General features: G+C 37.3%; 1 protein-coding gene across 1 annotated transcript in view; it reads left to right on the top strand.

Annotated features, from left to right (window-relative positions):
- The first annotated feature begins 327 nt into the window (after positions 1-327).
- The window catches only part of TMEM62 (transmembrane protein 62), a 30,538-nt gene continuing 15,177 nt past the window's right edge, over positions 328-15,688 (top strand). Inside the window, exons 1-7 of the mRNA XM_007467557.1 lie at positions 328-550; positions 1,719-1,856; positions 4,063-4,108; positions 8,268-8,409; positions 10,895-11,019; positions 11,167-11,289; positions 14,455-14,610. Of these exons, the coding sequence (XP_007467619.1) occupies positions 328-550; positions 1,719-1,856; positions 4,063-4,108; positions 8,268-8,409; positions 10,895-11,019; positions 11,167-11,289; positions 14,455-14,610 (953 nt within the window). The remainder of the gene's footprint in view (positions 551-1,718; positions 1,857-4,062; positions 4,109-8,267; positions 8,410-10,894; positions 11,020-11,166; positions 11,290-14,454; positions 14,611-15,688) is intronic.

Here is a 15,688-nt window from a genome sequence, read left to right as displayed (position 1 = left end):
GTCAGGGTGGTCGCCGGGCTGGCGGCCGCGGCCTTGGCGGCAGTGCTGTTGGAGCACTATGGCCTGACCGGGCCGCCCTCGCCACTGCCCCAGCCCCGCACCCCCCGGAGCCCGCACCCTGCGCCGGGCCCCGGAGCCAGCAACATCTTCTGGGGTCTGCAGGTGACGCAGCGGGAGTTCAGGCGTGGGCTGGGTGGGTGCAGAGCTGGCGCCGCGCGGTGAGACGCCAGCAGTTTCCGCGGGGTCGCGACCCGCTCCTGTTTGGGCTCACACTCTGGGCTGGGGGGGAGGGGGTTGGTGCTCCGTCCTTCCCTGTGGGTTTCGTTGATGCACTGCGTCTTTGCCTTTTCCTTCCGCCGGAGAGAGCCGCTGGGTCGTCTCTGTTCGTGCTGCCTCCTCCTGACTCTGATATCTCTGTTTAATACCTGCTTTCGGCAGATATCCGACATTCACCTGAGCAGGTTTCGCGATCCAGGCAGAGCTGTAGACTTAGAGAAGTTTTGTTCTGAAACTATTGACATCATTCAACCAGCTCTCGTCTTAGCAACAGGTAGGGAGGATTGCCGTGCTGTCATGTTGTTCTGTGGTCCGGATGGTAGCATGCAGACAGGGCTGCAGCCTTTTAATTTGTGGACGTTAGGAGAACTTCAGCCACAGCCTCAGGTGAGTCCTCCTCCTGTAGAGGAGATAGGATATTATAATTTCCTTTGCCTATGGGTAACTGAGTCAAGATCCGGGCTAAATGACTTGCCATAGCAAGGTTTCCTCCAAGTGGTGGAAGCAAGGCTCATGATTCTCGTGTTAGTGTTCCATCTGCCGTCTGTTATCTGTTTTTTTTTGTTGTTGTTGTTATTGCAGCTCTGGATTTGAGAGAGACTTAGAGAAAGCCCTTTAACCAGAAATGAAAAGTTCTGCTCCTCCTCCTCTTCCTCTTCTTTTTTTTTTCTTAACTGTTCCATTTTCCTTACAGTATTAATCTTATATTGTCAGTTGTTTGAGGCTTCAGGTAACTCAGGACACTTTTTTTTTTTTCTTCCATCCTTTGGTACTTCTGTGACTTGGTTCCCTAGAGTGTTCAAACCCCAAACCCTTTGCTCCCAACTGTGTTGGAGAAGAAGCTAAAGGAGCATCTATCCTGGCTCTTGGGGGATTCATCTTTCACACACCTTACTGAAACACCTCTGCTGATATGATGGAGTCCTCATTTTATGGACAATCTCAATTTCAAATGTCTGTCTAGTTTCCCAGAAATTTTGGTATTTCATTTTCCAAACTATACCTTCCAGATTGTTTCTTGCTGTAAAACTAATACTTGGTCAGATCACATATCCTGATTTGGGGTTTGGAAAATAAGGTTACCATAGATATTTACACCTTCCCAAAGTGTTGGAATTTCTTATTAAAGAGTTTTCATTTCATCAGAGTCTCAAGATGCCTTTTGTACTGCTCCCTTTAAAGATACATTTTTCACAACCCATTTCTAATATCACAGGAAGTTAAATAGGCACTTGCTAACCTATAAGAAACAAATAAAGCCCGTGCTGAGAATCTTATTTTCGATGGCTTGCTTTGGACAGAGATGGATTCATAAGTGGTTATGCTAATACATGTTGAGTACTTTAAATATCTTTGTTCTTCAGTGTGCATTAAAGAAAAAAATTGAACCCCCAGCCCAGCTTTATTTTGCATTGTTATTCATTTCTTACGTAAACCTACAGGAGACCTGACAGACGCCAAAACAAAGGAAAATTTGGGATCTAGGCAGCAAGAGGCAGAATGGCAAACTTACCAGGGTATTCTGAAGAAGACAAGAGTCATGGAAAAAACCAAGTGGCTCGATATCAAAGGAAATCATGGTAAGAGTCAAGTCCCAGTTTTAAATTAAGACTAGATTTTTTTTCCTTCAGGAGCCTAGATTCTCCAATTTAAATTGTAAAATTACAAAATGGGACATTGTAACATAAGCTTAGATATACTAAAGGCCACAACTATGAAATTCAACTATAATATTTGATTTTAAAACTTCAGATGTCACTGTTAGGCCTTGAGGGGGAAACTGGTATGGTTTCTTCTTTACATGGAAGAAAAGCATATAGCAAAATCCATGCAGATGGATGTTTAAAAAGATATAATTTTGCTAAGTGAAAGAAGCCAAACCCATAAGTCTACATTACTGTATAATTCCATTTATATGACATTCAAGAAAAGGCAAAACTATAGACAGAGAACAATCAGTGGTTGCAAAGGGTTGAAGACGGAGGGAGAGGCTGACTAAAAAGAGGCATCATGAGATAATTTTGCAGGGTAATAGAACTGTTCTGTATGTTGATTGTGGTGGTAGATACATGACTATGCATTTGTCAAAATCCATAGAACTGTACATCACAAAGGTTGAATTTTGCTGTATATATATTTAAAAATTAAAATTACAAATATATCCCAATATACATGGAGAGAGAAATGGATAACCCCTTCCCATTTTTTAGATTATGATTGTTGTGTTAATAAGGAATTGAACTGTTTTCCAAGAGTCCTGATGGTAGATCTGTTTGTTTCATAAAGGTTGACTTTCTTATTAGTTACTTAAGTATTTCATTTGTCTGCTTCACTTGATTATTCATTGCTGATGAGTACCTATTTATATATTTTTTAAAAAGCTATATTTTTAAATTCTATCTGGTGAAATACACAGCTATTGGTTAGATCGGAAAATCCCTCTTTATAAAAACAGTTGACCCTTGAAGAACGTGGGAGTTAGGGGCACTGACCCCCAAGCAGTCAAAAATGCGGGTATAACTTTACAGTCGGCCCTATGCATCTGCGGATTCAACCAGCCAAGGACCTGTGTAGTACTATAGTATGTATGTATTGAAAAATATCTGCATATAAGTGGATTGACATAGTTCAAACCTGTGTTGTTTAAGGGTCAACTATAGTTCTTACAAAGCAGCTAGAAATTATAAATTAAAAATAGGATTCTGGCTTACAACTTTCTCTGGTATGTTTACATTCCCTTTTTTCCCTGATCTTAATTAAGGGTACAAGTCAAATTCTTTTGCAATAAAAGCAAATCTGTGTATATTAAAAAAGTTTTCCAAGCCAAACTACTGATATATTTAAAGTAACAAATATCCAGTGGAGTTTTGTGATTAAATAATTTGGATAGTTCTTTGGAGTTCATAATCATTTAATTTGACTTGTAGAGGCATAAATGCTTATGGTATATATGTGTGTGTGTGCGTGTGTATATATATATATATAAATCTTTATTAAGATTTAACCATAATAGGGAGCTCTTTGGTGGTCTAAACGTTAGTATTCGGCACTTCACTGCCGTGGCCTGGATTCAATCCCTGATTCAGAAACTGAGATCCCACAAGCCATGCAGTGGCCAAAAAAAAAAGGTTTAACTCTAACAGAATTGTTCTCTTAGCAAGAGGATTATATACACAATAATATTTCTTTTGGCCTAAATTGAGCTTGCAGCTTACTTTCTAAGGTTATTAGAAATGTTGTGGATTCTTGGAAGTCAAAGCTGATAAACAATTTTAGCTATTGGAACCAAGCAATCAAGCTCTATGAAATTATTATATTTCCAGATAAGTATTCTATGATGTCCTTAACCTTTTCCCTTACCATTATATAACTTCTTTATATAAAAAGAGGGGCTTTGGCCCTGTTATCAAAGTCATCTGCTGTTTAGAAGCCCATGACATGGATCCATATATCAGGCATGAATCCAGTCCTTCCTGGCTTCCAGAATCACACAATTAAAACAGCAGCAACAGTGGTCCGGTCTTATAACTTCAGATTGATTTATTCTGAGTAGTACATAATTCAAAATATTTATTGTTCTTCAGTATACTAGCTGCTTTAGATAAGTTTCCAGATAACCTGAATTCTATTATCAAGTTTTAAAAATTAAAATTAAATGCCAATCTAATTAATTGGCATCTATCATCTAAAGTGTTATTGAAAGAATTGTCATTTTTCTTTAGTCACTAACATGTTTGCATTTTTCTTTTTAATATAGATGATGTTTGCTCTTTTCTTTTTAATTAGATGCATTCAACATTCCAAGTCTGGAGAGTGTTGAGAATTATTACAGGTACTGTAATGAACAGACGACAGACCACAATGTAGAGTCTGTTACAGGGAGGGTGCAATCAATTCACTGAATGGGTGAAAACATTTTTTAACAGAGAAAAGAACCTCTGGTAATTTAGAAAAGGAGCCTTTTAGTTTATTATTATTATTTTGGTGATTCATTTTTTGTTTGTTTGCTTGGACCTCTTCTTTCTTTTTATTCTTTTTTTAAAAAAATATTTATTTTTGGCTGCATTGGGTCTTTGTTGCTGCATGAGGGCTCTCTCTAGTTGCAGTGAGCAGGGGCTACTCATCATTGCGATGCGTGGGCTTCTCATTGCAGTGGCCTCTCTTGTTGTGGAGCACGGGCTCTAGACACACGGGCTTCAGTAGTTGTGGCATGCAGGCTCAGCAGTTGTGGCTCGTGGGCTCAGCAGTTGTGGCTCATGGGCTCTAGAGTGCAGGCTTAGTAGCTGTGGTGCACGGGCTTAGTTGCTCCACAGCATGTGGGATCTTCCTGGACCAGGGATCGAACCCATGTCCCCTGCATTGGCAGGCGTATTCTTAACCACTGCACCACCATGGAAGTCCCTTTTATTCTTTTTTTTTTTGCGGTACACGGGCCTCTCACTGTTGTGGCCTCTCCCGTTGCAGAGCACAGGCTCCGGACGCGCAGGCTCAGCGGCCATGGCTCATGGGCCCAGCCGCTCCGCGGCATGTGGGATCTTCCCAGACCGGGGCACGAACCCACGTCCCCTGCATCAGCAGGCGGACTCTCAACCACTGCGCCACCAGGGAAGCCCCCTTTTATTCTTTTTATTTCATATACTTTAATGCTTTTTGTCAACTAATGGTACTTTTAATATTCTATACAGACTTTTTTTTTTTTTTTTGCCATTGATGCACAGCAAAAATTGTTTAGATCAGAGCTTGTCAACCAGAGTAATGTGGATTTTAATAATGCTGAGATACTGATTCTCTTAGCCTCTGGGGTGGCTGAAGAGCCCAGTTGTTCACCCCTTGCTGCTTTGTCCAGTATGTCATACAAATATTAAAACAAATTTTATGTGCATGAATATGAAAAAGGCCATGAATATGAAAGGATCTTTAAGTTAGAAAGCCCATTCTCTAGTTTCACTGTATTGGAATTCTTCTTTTGGCTGTAATTTCACTTTCTGTTCCAGGGTATTCAGTAGCTTTGTTTTACACTGTCAGTCAAGTAGCAAGTCTTAAGAGCCTATAATTAGTTGGATAGTGTGAGAGATACAAGAGCTAATATTTAAAAATATGGCCTCTACCTTCAAATAAGTCTAGCTAAGGGAGTTAAAAATTTTTCAGGAAACAATTAGAAAAGAACGTGAAATAAAGAACATGAAGGAATGGCTGTGAAATGCTAGATTATTTTTTTATTTTATTTTTTATTTTATTTTTTTTGCGGTACGCGGGCCTCTCACTGTTGTGGCCTTTCCCGTTGGCGGAGCACAGGCTCCAGACGCGCAGGCTCAGTGGCCATGGCTCATGGGCCCAGGTGCTCCGCGGTATGTGGGATCTTCCCGGACCGGGGCACGAACCCGTGTTCCCTGCATCGGCAGGCGGACTCTCAACCACTGCACCACCAGGGAAGCCCTAGATTATTTATTACACTTAATTATCACTATGAGAAATCAGAAAAGGCAGAGGTTAGCATGGGGTGGACATAGAGCAGACTTTATTTTTTATTGAGATATAATTGACATATAACATTGTATAAGTTTAAGGTATACAGTGTGTTCATGTGATACATTTATATATTGCAATATGACTCGCCATAGGGTTAGCTAATAACCCTATCACAAGTGATACAGTTACTGTTTCTTTTTTTGTGGTGAGAACAATTAAGGTCTGGTCTGTTAGCAACTTTGAAGTTTATAATACAGTATTGTTGACTATAAGTACTATACTGTGCTTTAGATCTCTAGAACTTACTTATCTACTAGCTGCAAGTTAGGGAAGACTTCGTAAAGGAAGTGAAAATTGTGTCCAGTCTTAAAAGACGGGTAGCATTTGGAGAAGTAAGAAATTCTGAGGGGTATATTTTGAAAGGATCAGTATAAACAGAGCTTTAGTTGCATGCCACAACTAAAAGATCCTGCATGTTGCAACTGAAAGATCCTACATGCTGCAAAGATCCTGCGTGCCACAGTGAAGACCCGATGCAGCCAAATAAATAAATTAAAAGATTTAAAAAATACATTAAAAGCTGGAATGAGCTTTTGGGGGGCAGTAAGGAAACTGCTATCACCAGAATAAAGGTTCATATTGAGGATTGGTGTGACACTGGGTAGATAGTGTAGAGCCAATTTATGGAGGTGTCAAGTGACAAGTGACAAACACAGAAATTTAGATGTGATGGGTAATAGTTTATAATCCAGTATAGGTTCCTAAGGATATAAGTAACAATGAAAATAGTATTTTATAAAGGGCAGACACACAACAAAATAGGGATAGGGATAAAAAGAAAAAGAGAGAGATTAGAGTTTGTAGACCAAATAGAAGAATCCTGCAGCAGTCTAACCATCATAAGGAAAAGGCCTGAAATGAATATAAGACATACCTGTCTGAAAAAGGGTCATGGATATGGGAATGGTGACACGAATTTGAGGATGGTAGGTCAAAAAGCATTGGTTAACATATAACTAGAGTCACCTTAATTTGGAAGAGGAGGTTGTCCTCTTTTGTTAATGTGAGGAAGGAAAAGGACAGAGATGAAAATCTTTCACTACTTATTAACTGTTTGTATCTTTGATGGCGACTGTGGGAATGGGCTTAAGAGACATTTTCAAAGAATCAATAGGACTTAGGGACTGATTAGTTATTGGGAAGGTAAAATTATTAGTCACTTTAAAGTTTCTTACCTTTATATTTTTGTTTCTAGCCACCTAAACTTCATCCGGATTTAATATGTGACATTTGCTAGAGATATAGACATTACAGAAATATCAACTGGAAGGAAAAAAATCTTAAGGTTAAATCTTGATGTCTACAATGACTCAGAGATGCCAAAATCCAGAATTCAAAAACTGTTGTGTATTTTAACCTCTGCTTTCATGTAGTTGGATTTTATTTTAGATAGTTGGATTTTAATATGTCAAAAATGTAGGAAAGAAAACAACATATGTAAGATTATAAGATCCTGAAGAATAACTCTGAAAACAAACTAAGCAGGAAAAATATAAATACAAATTTTAATGAGGAAAAAACCCTGAAATAGAAATTCAAAATATACCAAGAGGAGCTAATTGACTATTAATTGTAATATCTATGATAATATATTTATTTATGATATATTTGTTGGCTGTTGCTTAAAAATAGCTCCCTGATAGCACATTAAATTTCAGAAGTTTATTTGTATTTTTTTCATATGTGCTCTTAGGTAAAACATCATATAAGACACTTAGATATTTTCTTATAATGTTCTGACATTTAAATAATAAAGGTATGCTCCAAATATAATCTATACTTTCTTTCACATTTATTCAACAAATACTTAAACGCTGTGTACTCTGTTACCCATCTTTACTCTCCAACTTTCTGAACACTTGAATACTGTTGATACTTAAGGTGGTGAGGACTTTCATTACTGGATGTGGACCCTGTGTATGTTTTCAATATATTTTTAGGAACCAATAAAAGATTTACTGGCCCAGACCTAACATTTTTCTCCTGGCTTGATGACTTCATCTTTGCAAGGCTTTATTGTGACTTAAGCCTCTGCAGTCCTGTTTCAAGAAGTAAACAGTTGTATCTCACTACACCAAGAATTCTGCTAGGTACTTAGAAGGCCCTCACTAAAATTTTTAATGATTGATAAATACCATTTCCCTGGATTCTGACTAGTCTCTTTTAAAATGTTTAGTGGACCACCTAAATTAGCCACCTACTTCTCTGCTTTGCTTGGTGACCTTGTGCTTGGTTACTGATGAATATGTTTGCCTGAATCTTTGGAGACAATGGGAGAAAATCTTTAAAATTTCTTTTAATCGATGTATCCATTGTGGATCTAGTTTTGTGTATTTCTCCATCAGATCATGGAAATTTCGTTTTCAAAGGGAGGCAAAATATAGTGTGATATTAGGGCAGAAATTTAAACTCATTCTGTCATTTTATGATTGCACTAAACTTTCCTGTCTTGTATTTTTTAGGAAATATTCTGCTGTACGTAGGGATGGCTCTTTCCATTACGTCCACAGTACTCCTTTTGGCAACTATTCTTTCATCTCTTTGGATGCCACCCTAAATCCAGGGCCTAAGAGACCTTTTAATTTCTTTGGAATTTTAGATCAGGTACAGTAAAAAATCTCACTTCCCTTTGCAGCTAACCTATTTTATCTGTTCCCAGATACATGTGGCTCACTTAAAGTTATACTAGGTAAACAAGTTCTTATCTAGAAATGCTTGAGGAAAATTCTACTGTGGTTACAGGTATGGCTAGAAGAAATTATTGACTACTTGAACCCTATTATTGTTATCCCTGTCCTTGTTCCAAAATCTGGGAAAGCAGTACCTCACATTTTACATTAATTCAGTAAACATTTGTTAAATATATACTGGGACTTCCTTAGTGGTCCAGTGGTTAAGACTCCTTGCTCCCAATGCGGGAGACCAGGGTTTGATTCCTGGTCAGGGAACTAGATCCCGCATTCCACAACTAAGAGCCCGCATACTGCAACTAAAAGAGCCCTCATACTAAAGCGAAGATCCTGCATGCTGCAACTAACCCAGCGCAGCCAAATAAATATTAAAAAAAAAAAAAAATATGTACTAAGTGCAGCATGCACTTTGCAAGGTGCAGGGCATACAGCTTTGTATACTATATGGTATATTCCTAAATCCCCACAGTTGCCATTTCTAACTAATGGTCTATATTTTTTTGGTAAGAGAAGGGCAACCATTGAAGTAAATGAGTTTTCTTTTTTTTTTTTTTCATTTATTTTTTTGTCTGCATTGGGTCTTCATTGCTGCATGCGGGCTTTCTACAGTTGTGCTGAGCGGGGGCTACTCTTCTTGCGGTGCGCTTGCTACTCTTCCTTGCGGTGTGTGGGCTTCTCATTGCAGTGGCTTCTCTTGTTGCGGGGCATGGGCTCTAGGTGCGCGGGCTTCAGTAGTTGTGGCACATGGGCTCTGTAGTTGTAGCTCGTGGGCTCTAGAGCACAGGCTCAGTAGTTGTGGCGCGTGGGCTTAGTTGCTCTGCGGCATGTGGCATCTTCCCAGATCAGGGATCGAACCTGTGTCCCCTGCATTGGCAGGTAGATTCTTAACCACTGCGCCACCAAGGAAGTCCTAAATAAGTTTCTTTTAAAGTATTTTTCGTTAAGCTCGGTGAAAATTGTTGCTGGATTAAAACTGTATGGAAAGTCACATCTGAGAACCTCTAATTATTTCTTGGTACAGCAAATGTCAACTCATTATTGAGCACGTGCCCAAATGCAAGACATATGTGCCCATATATAAGAATACAAGGGTGATAAGATCAAGTGCTTGGCCTCTTAGAATATTTAATGTACGGGTGGGGCTTAAGACCTATACAGAAATAACTATAATAAAAGGCAGAATTTGCTAAGTGCTGAAAGATTCAAAGTGATATGAGGGTTCAAAGAAACTTGAACAGAATATTGTTAAATGCTTTGGGTTTATTAGGCATTTTATTTAAGGAAGGTATATTTTGTTTCCTGTCTACTGAGTGTCCTTAGACAGAGTTGATCAGCTTATTATTTTAAAGCGTACCCCTTAGAATAGTATTTTTTAAGGTGTGATTTGATAATCTGCATGAAAAGCAGCTGTTTTGTAAAATGCAGATTCCTAGGCTTTGTCTGAGACTTAACAAATTAGAAACTCTGAAAGTAGGGCCCAGGAATTCATTGCTATAAGCACTTTGGAGATAATATTAATGTATATATTTATATATACAAGTTATTTTAGAAATCATCTTTATGAGGGATGGTTTACAGACAATAAAATGCACTCATTTTGAGTATTTGAAGAGGTTTGACAAATATATATACTGGTGTAATTGTCAGCACAATCAAGACAGAACATTTCCATTACCCCAGAAAGTTCTCTTGTGTTGTTAGTCTTCACCTGCAGTCCCAGGGAACCACTGATGGGTTTTCTGTCAGTATAGATTAGTGCTGTTTGTTCTAGAATTTTACATAAATGAAATCATACAGTAGGTACTCTTGTGTCTGGCTTCTTTTGCTTAGTATGTTTTTGAGATTCATCCCTATTACTGTGTGTTTCCTTTTTATTGCTGAGTAGTATTCCATTGTATGGGTATGGATATACTGCAATTTTTTGGTGGTTTCTAGTTTTTGTCTGTTATGAGTAGAATGTTGTAAATATTCAGGTACAAGGCCTTCTGTGGACATATGTTCATCTTGTTTTAGAAGTTTAGTTTCAATATCCTCTTTATTAATTGCACTGTGGTATACAGGGCTGAAAAGATTAGTGGTTCTTCTTCATTGCTGCAAAGAAATTTATAAATAAAGAAAAAAATTTATGTAATTTAAAGATTGTTTATTTCTGTTTCTTTATCTGTCAAATGGGAATAATCCCTGTCCTAGTTAGTGCGGAGTTATTTTTAGGATCAAATGAATTGTATGTTTAAACAGTTTGAAACTTACAGAGGTCCATACAGGTCACTGGTTAGTAGGGTTTAAGCTTTAGACATAATATACTTATTATAAAACCTCAAGGGAGTTGTGTAACCTCTTTACATTAGATTTCGGCCTGAGCCCTAATTAAAGCTCCTTCTGTTTTTCTCTGATTTCAGGAACAGATGGAGGATCTTTTATTACTGGCCAAGGAAAGTAGTCGGAGCAACCACAGTATTTGGTTTGGACACTTCACAACATCGACTATCCTTTCTCCATCACCAGGAATTCGGTCCATAATGAGGTGAGGCAAGCTTCCAAAATCAAAATTAATTGCTTTTAATTCATTTATGTTGTTCTACCTATCTTGCTTTTCTGAAGAGATATTTTTATTAGTTTGGCATCATAAGTTATCTTTGTTCATTTATTTCATTTATTTTTCATTGATTAGTTCGGCTACAGCTTATTTGTGTGGGCACCTCCACACACTTGGTGGACTGATGCCTGTTTTGCACACTCGTCACTTCCAGGGCACTTTGGAACTTGAGGTGGGAGACTGGAAGGATAACAGAAGGTAAGGGAACTACCTGACAGAATACAACTTAACACGTGTAAGTTTTGCTAAAGCAATGATAGTTTTCTGATCACTATCATGAGTGAGTGATCCCAGTTAAGGAAAAACATGTGATATCTCTATGTTTTTGAAGGAATATATGTATCTGGCAGTCTTTATCCTTATGCAAAAACCTTGTTGCAGCAATTATGTTTGCCATCACTATGTTATGTTGGCTTTTCAAACGCATCCTCTAGGAAATAGTTCTCAAAATCTAGTATACACGAGATCTATGGAGGAGCTTATGAAAAATAAAAATTACCAGGCCCTGTCTCTAGAGATTTGGGCTGTGTTGGTCTGGGTTAGGACACAAGAAACTGCTTTTTTTAAAAAAGTCCACCAGATGCTCAATGGACCATACTTTGAGAAACACTAGGGCTAGAAATATGTCATCTTTTTCCCTGAATTTGATATCTGCCTTTCTAGTTATTGCTACAACATGTTAGTGATTTAAGTTCTTCAAACAGATTATAGTTGGTTTTATTAAGGTTAAAGTCTTTTAAAAATTATTATTATTAAACACTTTTTTAATTGAAGTATAGTTGTACAATATTATATAAGTTACAGTTGTACAGTATAGTGATTCACAATTTTTAAAGGTTATACTCCATTTATAGATATTATAAAATATTGGCTATATTCCCTGTGCTGTACAATATATCCCTGTAGCTTATTTTATATGTAATAATTTGTACCTCTTAACCCCTACCTCTATCTTGCCCCTCCTCCCTTCCCTCTCCCCACTGGTAACCACTAGTTTGTTCTCTATATCTGTAAATCTGTTCCTTTTTTGTTATATTCCCTACTTTGTTGTATTTCTTAGATTCCACATGTAAGTGGTATCGTACAATATTTGTCTTTCTCTGTCTGACTTATTCACTTAGCATGATACCCTCCAAGTCCATCACTGTCACAACTGGTAAAATTTCATTCTTTTTCATGGCTGAGTAGTATTTCATTGTATATGTACCACATCTTGTTTATCCATTCTTCTGTTGATGGACACTTAGGTTGCTTCCATATCTTGACAATTGTAAATAATTCTGCTATGAACATTGGGGTGCATGTATCTTTTCAAATTGGATATTTACCCAGGAGTGGAAATGCTGGGTCATATGGTAGATCTAAGGTTAAAGTCTTCTGAAGAGAAAACATAACTTATTTATCAAAAGGATACAGTATAGTTAAATATATATTTATTGAGAAGAATGAAATATATATATTTGAGAATAACTATTTAAGTGCAAGTTTAAATATAAATAAGTATCACCTCATTGTTTTTTATCAATTGCTCTTTAACTTAGTCAAACCCAGTGCTATGAAGATATTAGGTACTTAGTGAATATTTGTTGAGCTGAATATGTTATCTTTCTAATAACTACAGTTGATCTTTGAGCAACACAGTTTGAACTGTGCAGGTCAACATATACTCAGATGTTTTTCACAAAATACTACAGTACCACACAATCTGTGGTTAGTTGAATCTGTGGATGTGGAACTGAGGATACAGAGGGCTGATTGGGAATTTATACTCGGATTTTCTACTGCTTGGGGATCGGTGCCCCAACGCCCGCATTGTTCAAGGGTCAACTGTACTCCCATTCATTAAAAAGCAGCTTTATATCTTGGAAGGTACTTATTCGTTTCAGTTGGCTTTTCTAGAAACTGTATAAGAGCTATGCTTGAAGCCTGTGATTAGTTGGCAACTGTAATTACTTTGAACTAAGACCTGTCTGTTCATGACTGTGAGGCTGTGGGCTGGGCTGGAATTGCCTTTACTAGGTAGCCTTCCTAACCCTTGATCAGCTTCTTTATTTCTTATAAATGCTACAGTTACAAGTTAAGTGATGTTAATTATGGAGCCATTTCCTTTCTCTTCCCACCTGCTCTCCTGTATTCCAACCCTGGGGTTTTATTTGGAGTTTGTTTTACTGAAAGGACCTAACCTTTACCTGCTCTTATAAACGTTTAAATTATATTAGTACAATAGAAGAGGTTTTTTTTTTTTTTTGGCTGTGTCTTGTGGCTTGTGGGATCCTAGCTCCCCGACTGGGGATAGAACCCTGGCCCTCAGCAGTGAGAGAATGGAGTCCTAACCATTGGACTGCCAGGGAATTCCCTAGGAGAGTTTTTAAAAACAGTTAGTATATTGGTAATGTTAGACTAGGCTTTGTTGTGGATGCAAATAAATCTAGAAATATCAATGGCTTAACACAACAGATGTTTATTTTTTCATTTATGTAAATCGGTATGAGTCAGGGAAATTCTCCTCCATAGGGTAACTGAGGGATTCAGACTTCCTCCATCTTATAATGTGACTATTTCAACACCTCAATTCCAGGGCAGGCAAGAGATCACAGAGAACTCATACCCATTCTTAAGTACTTTGGACCAGAAGTGTGATACGTGTCACTTCTGTTCACAGCCCATTGGCCAGAACTAATCACATGGCCCCAACCTAATACCAGGGAGACTGGGAAATGCAGGGGAGCACGTGGAGTATTTGGTGAGCACTATTGTTTCTGCCATAGCTAATCATTTCTCTCCTTAGTTCTAAAAGTTAGAAAATACAAAACTTTGGTTACTTTTTAGTGAATACTTTTACCTTTCATTGTGCATTTAGAAAATCAAAACCACTTAACTTTTGCTGCTTTCTTTGAAATTATAGAAATAAAGGTTTAAAAGAAGAATTAAAGGTTTCTAAGTGTGTTTATTTTAATATTTTATGTAGCATTGTTGATGGGATGAAGAATGTCAGATATTATTAGACTTACGATGAATGTTTTAGGTTCAAAATAGTCTTAAAGTATAGAAATCAAATGACTTAATTCAACAAACATTTATTTAAAAATTAAAGAGTACATGCTATGTACGAGGCATTGTTCGAGGACACAGTGAAAATTCATTGCTTCAGTCAGGTCCCAGTTGTGACACATGTCACATGTACCAAAATGTATAAAGTGATAAGGGCAAGGGAAGAAAGAGGAACAATATTATTTACTCTGCATTCAAATTCATGATCTCAGAAAGTATAGTTTTATAGTTTTACATTTGTTCTGTATATATCCTTCAAGCCCTCTTATAATTTGAAGTAACTAAATTACCTTATTGTCCTCTGGTGTCTAGGTACCGGATCTTTGCTTTTGATCATGACCTCTTTAGCTTTGCAGATTTGATCTTTGGCGAGTGGCCTGTGGTTCTTATCACTAATCCTAAATCACTCCTCTATAGTTCTGCTAAACATGAACCACTAGAAAGACTCCTTCACTCAACACACATCAGGTATGTAGCAGTTTTTCAGAATTTACTTTCAGTTTGATATTGATGAAGAATAAGTCATTGTGATTGCATTCTTATGTGAAAGCTATGAGATGCTCTAGTTTTCTCAGCAATCTAAACATTATATAAATTGCCTACTGTTTCATTCCTATTCAGTTAAAAAGTATATAATTTTTAAGCTGCTGAAATAAAAAAAATCTAGAAACCCATAATCCTACCATTATTATTTTTGTCTTTTATTCTCGCTTTTTTTATATGCATGGTTTTACATTGCTGTAATCATAATGTACCTATTCATTTGTATCCTACTTTAAATTTACATCATATATCAGAAGTATATATTTTTTTGTTTTGCTACATAGCCTTTCAAAAAAGCAAAAGCTATGTAAACCTTCTGGAATTGAAAATTCATTTGGCATATGAATGTGACAGTGCATATAAATAGAATCTTTTTTTTAATTTATTTTTTATTGAAGTATTGTTGAATTATAATGTGTTAATTACTGCTGAGAGCAAAGTGACTCAGTTATACATGTACACATTCTTTTTCATATTATTTTCCATTATGGTTTATCACAGGATATTGAATATAGTTCCCTGTGCTGTACTGTAGGACCTTGCTGTTTACCCATCCTATATATAACAGTTTGCATCTGCTGATCCCAAACTCCCAGTTCTTCCCTCCTGCACCCCCTCCCCCTTGGCAACCACCAGTCTATTTTCTATGTCCCTGATTCTGTTGCTGTTTCATGGATAGGTTAATTTGTGTCATATTTTAGATTCCATATATAAGTGATACTATATGGTATTTGTCTTTCTAACTTCACTTAGTATGGTAATCTCTAGTTTAATCCATGTTGCTGCAGATGGCATTATTTTGTTCTTTTTTATGCCTGAGTAGTATTAAATCGAATCTTAATGAGACATTAACATTCCTTTTGCAAAGAGACATAACCTTTTGCAAACATAAGGGCACTGGTTTTAATATACTCTTTTAAATTTTATTTTGAAAAGTAGTACAACATAACTTTTGGAAAATAGAGTAATGGGATTATATGTGTTTCCCTGTCCCCCCCAAGCG

This window comes from Lipotes vexillifer, unplaced genomic scaffold (assembly GCF_000442215.2).
Source record: "Lipotes vexillifer unplaced genomic scaffold, Lipotes_vexillifer_v1.1 scaffold722, whole genome shotgun sequence".
Lineage (NCBI taxonomy): Eukaryota > Metazoa > Chordata > Mammalia > Artiodactyla > Lipotidae > Lipotes > Lipotes vexillifer.
This window is presented reverse-complemented; position numbering and strand designations above follow the sequence as displayed.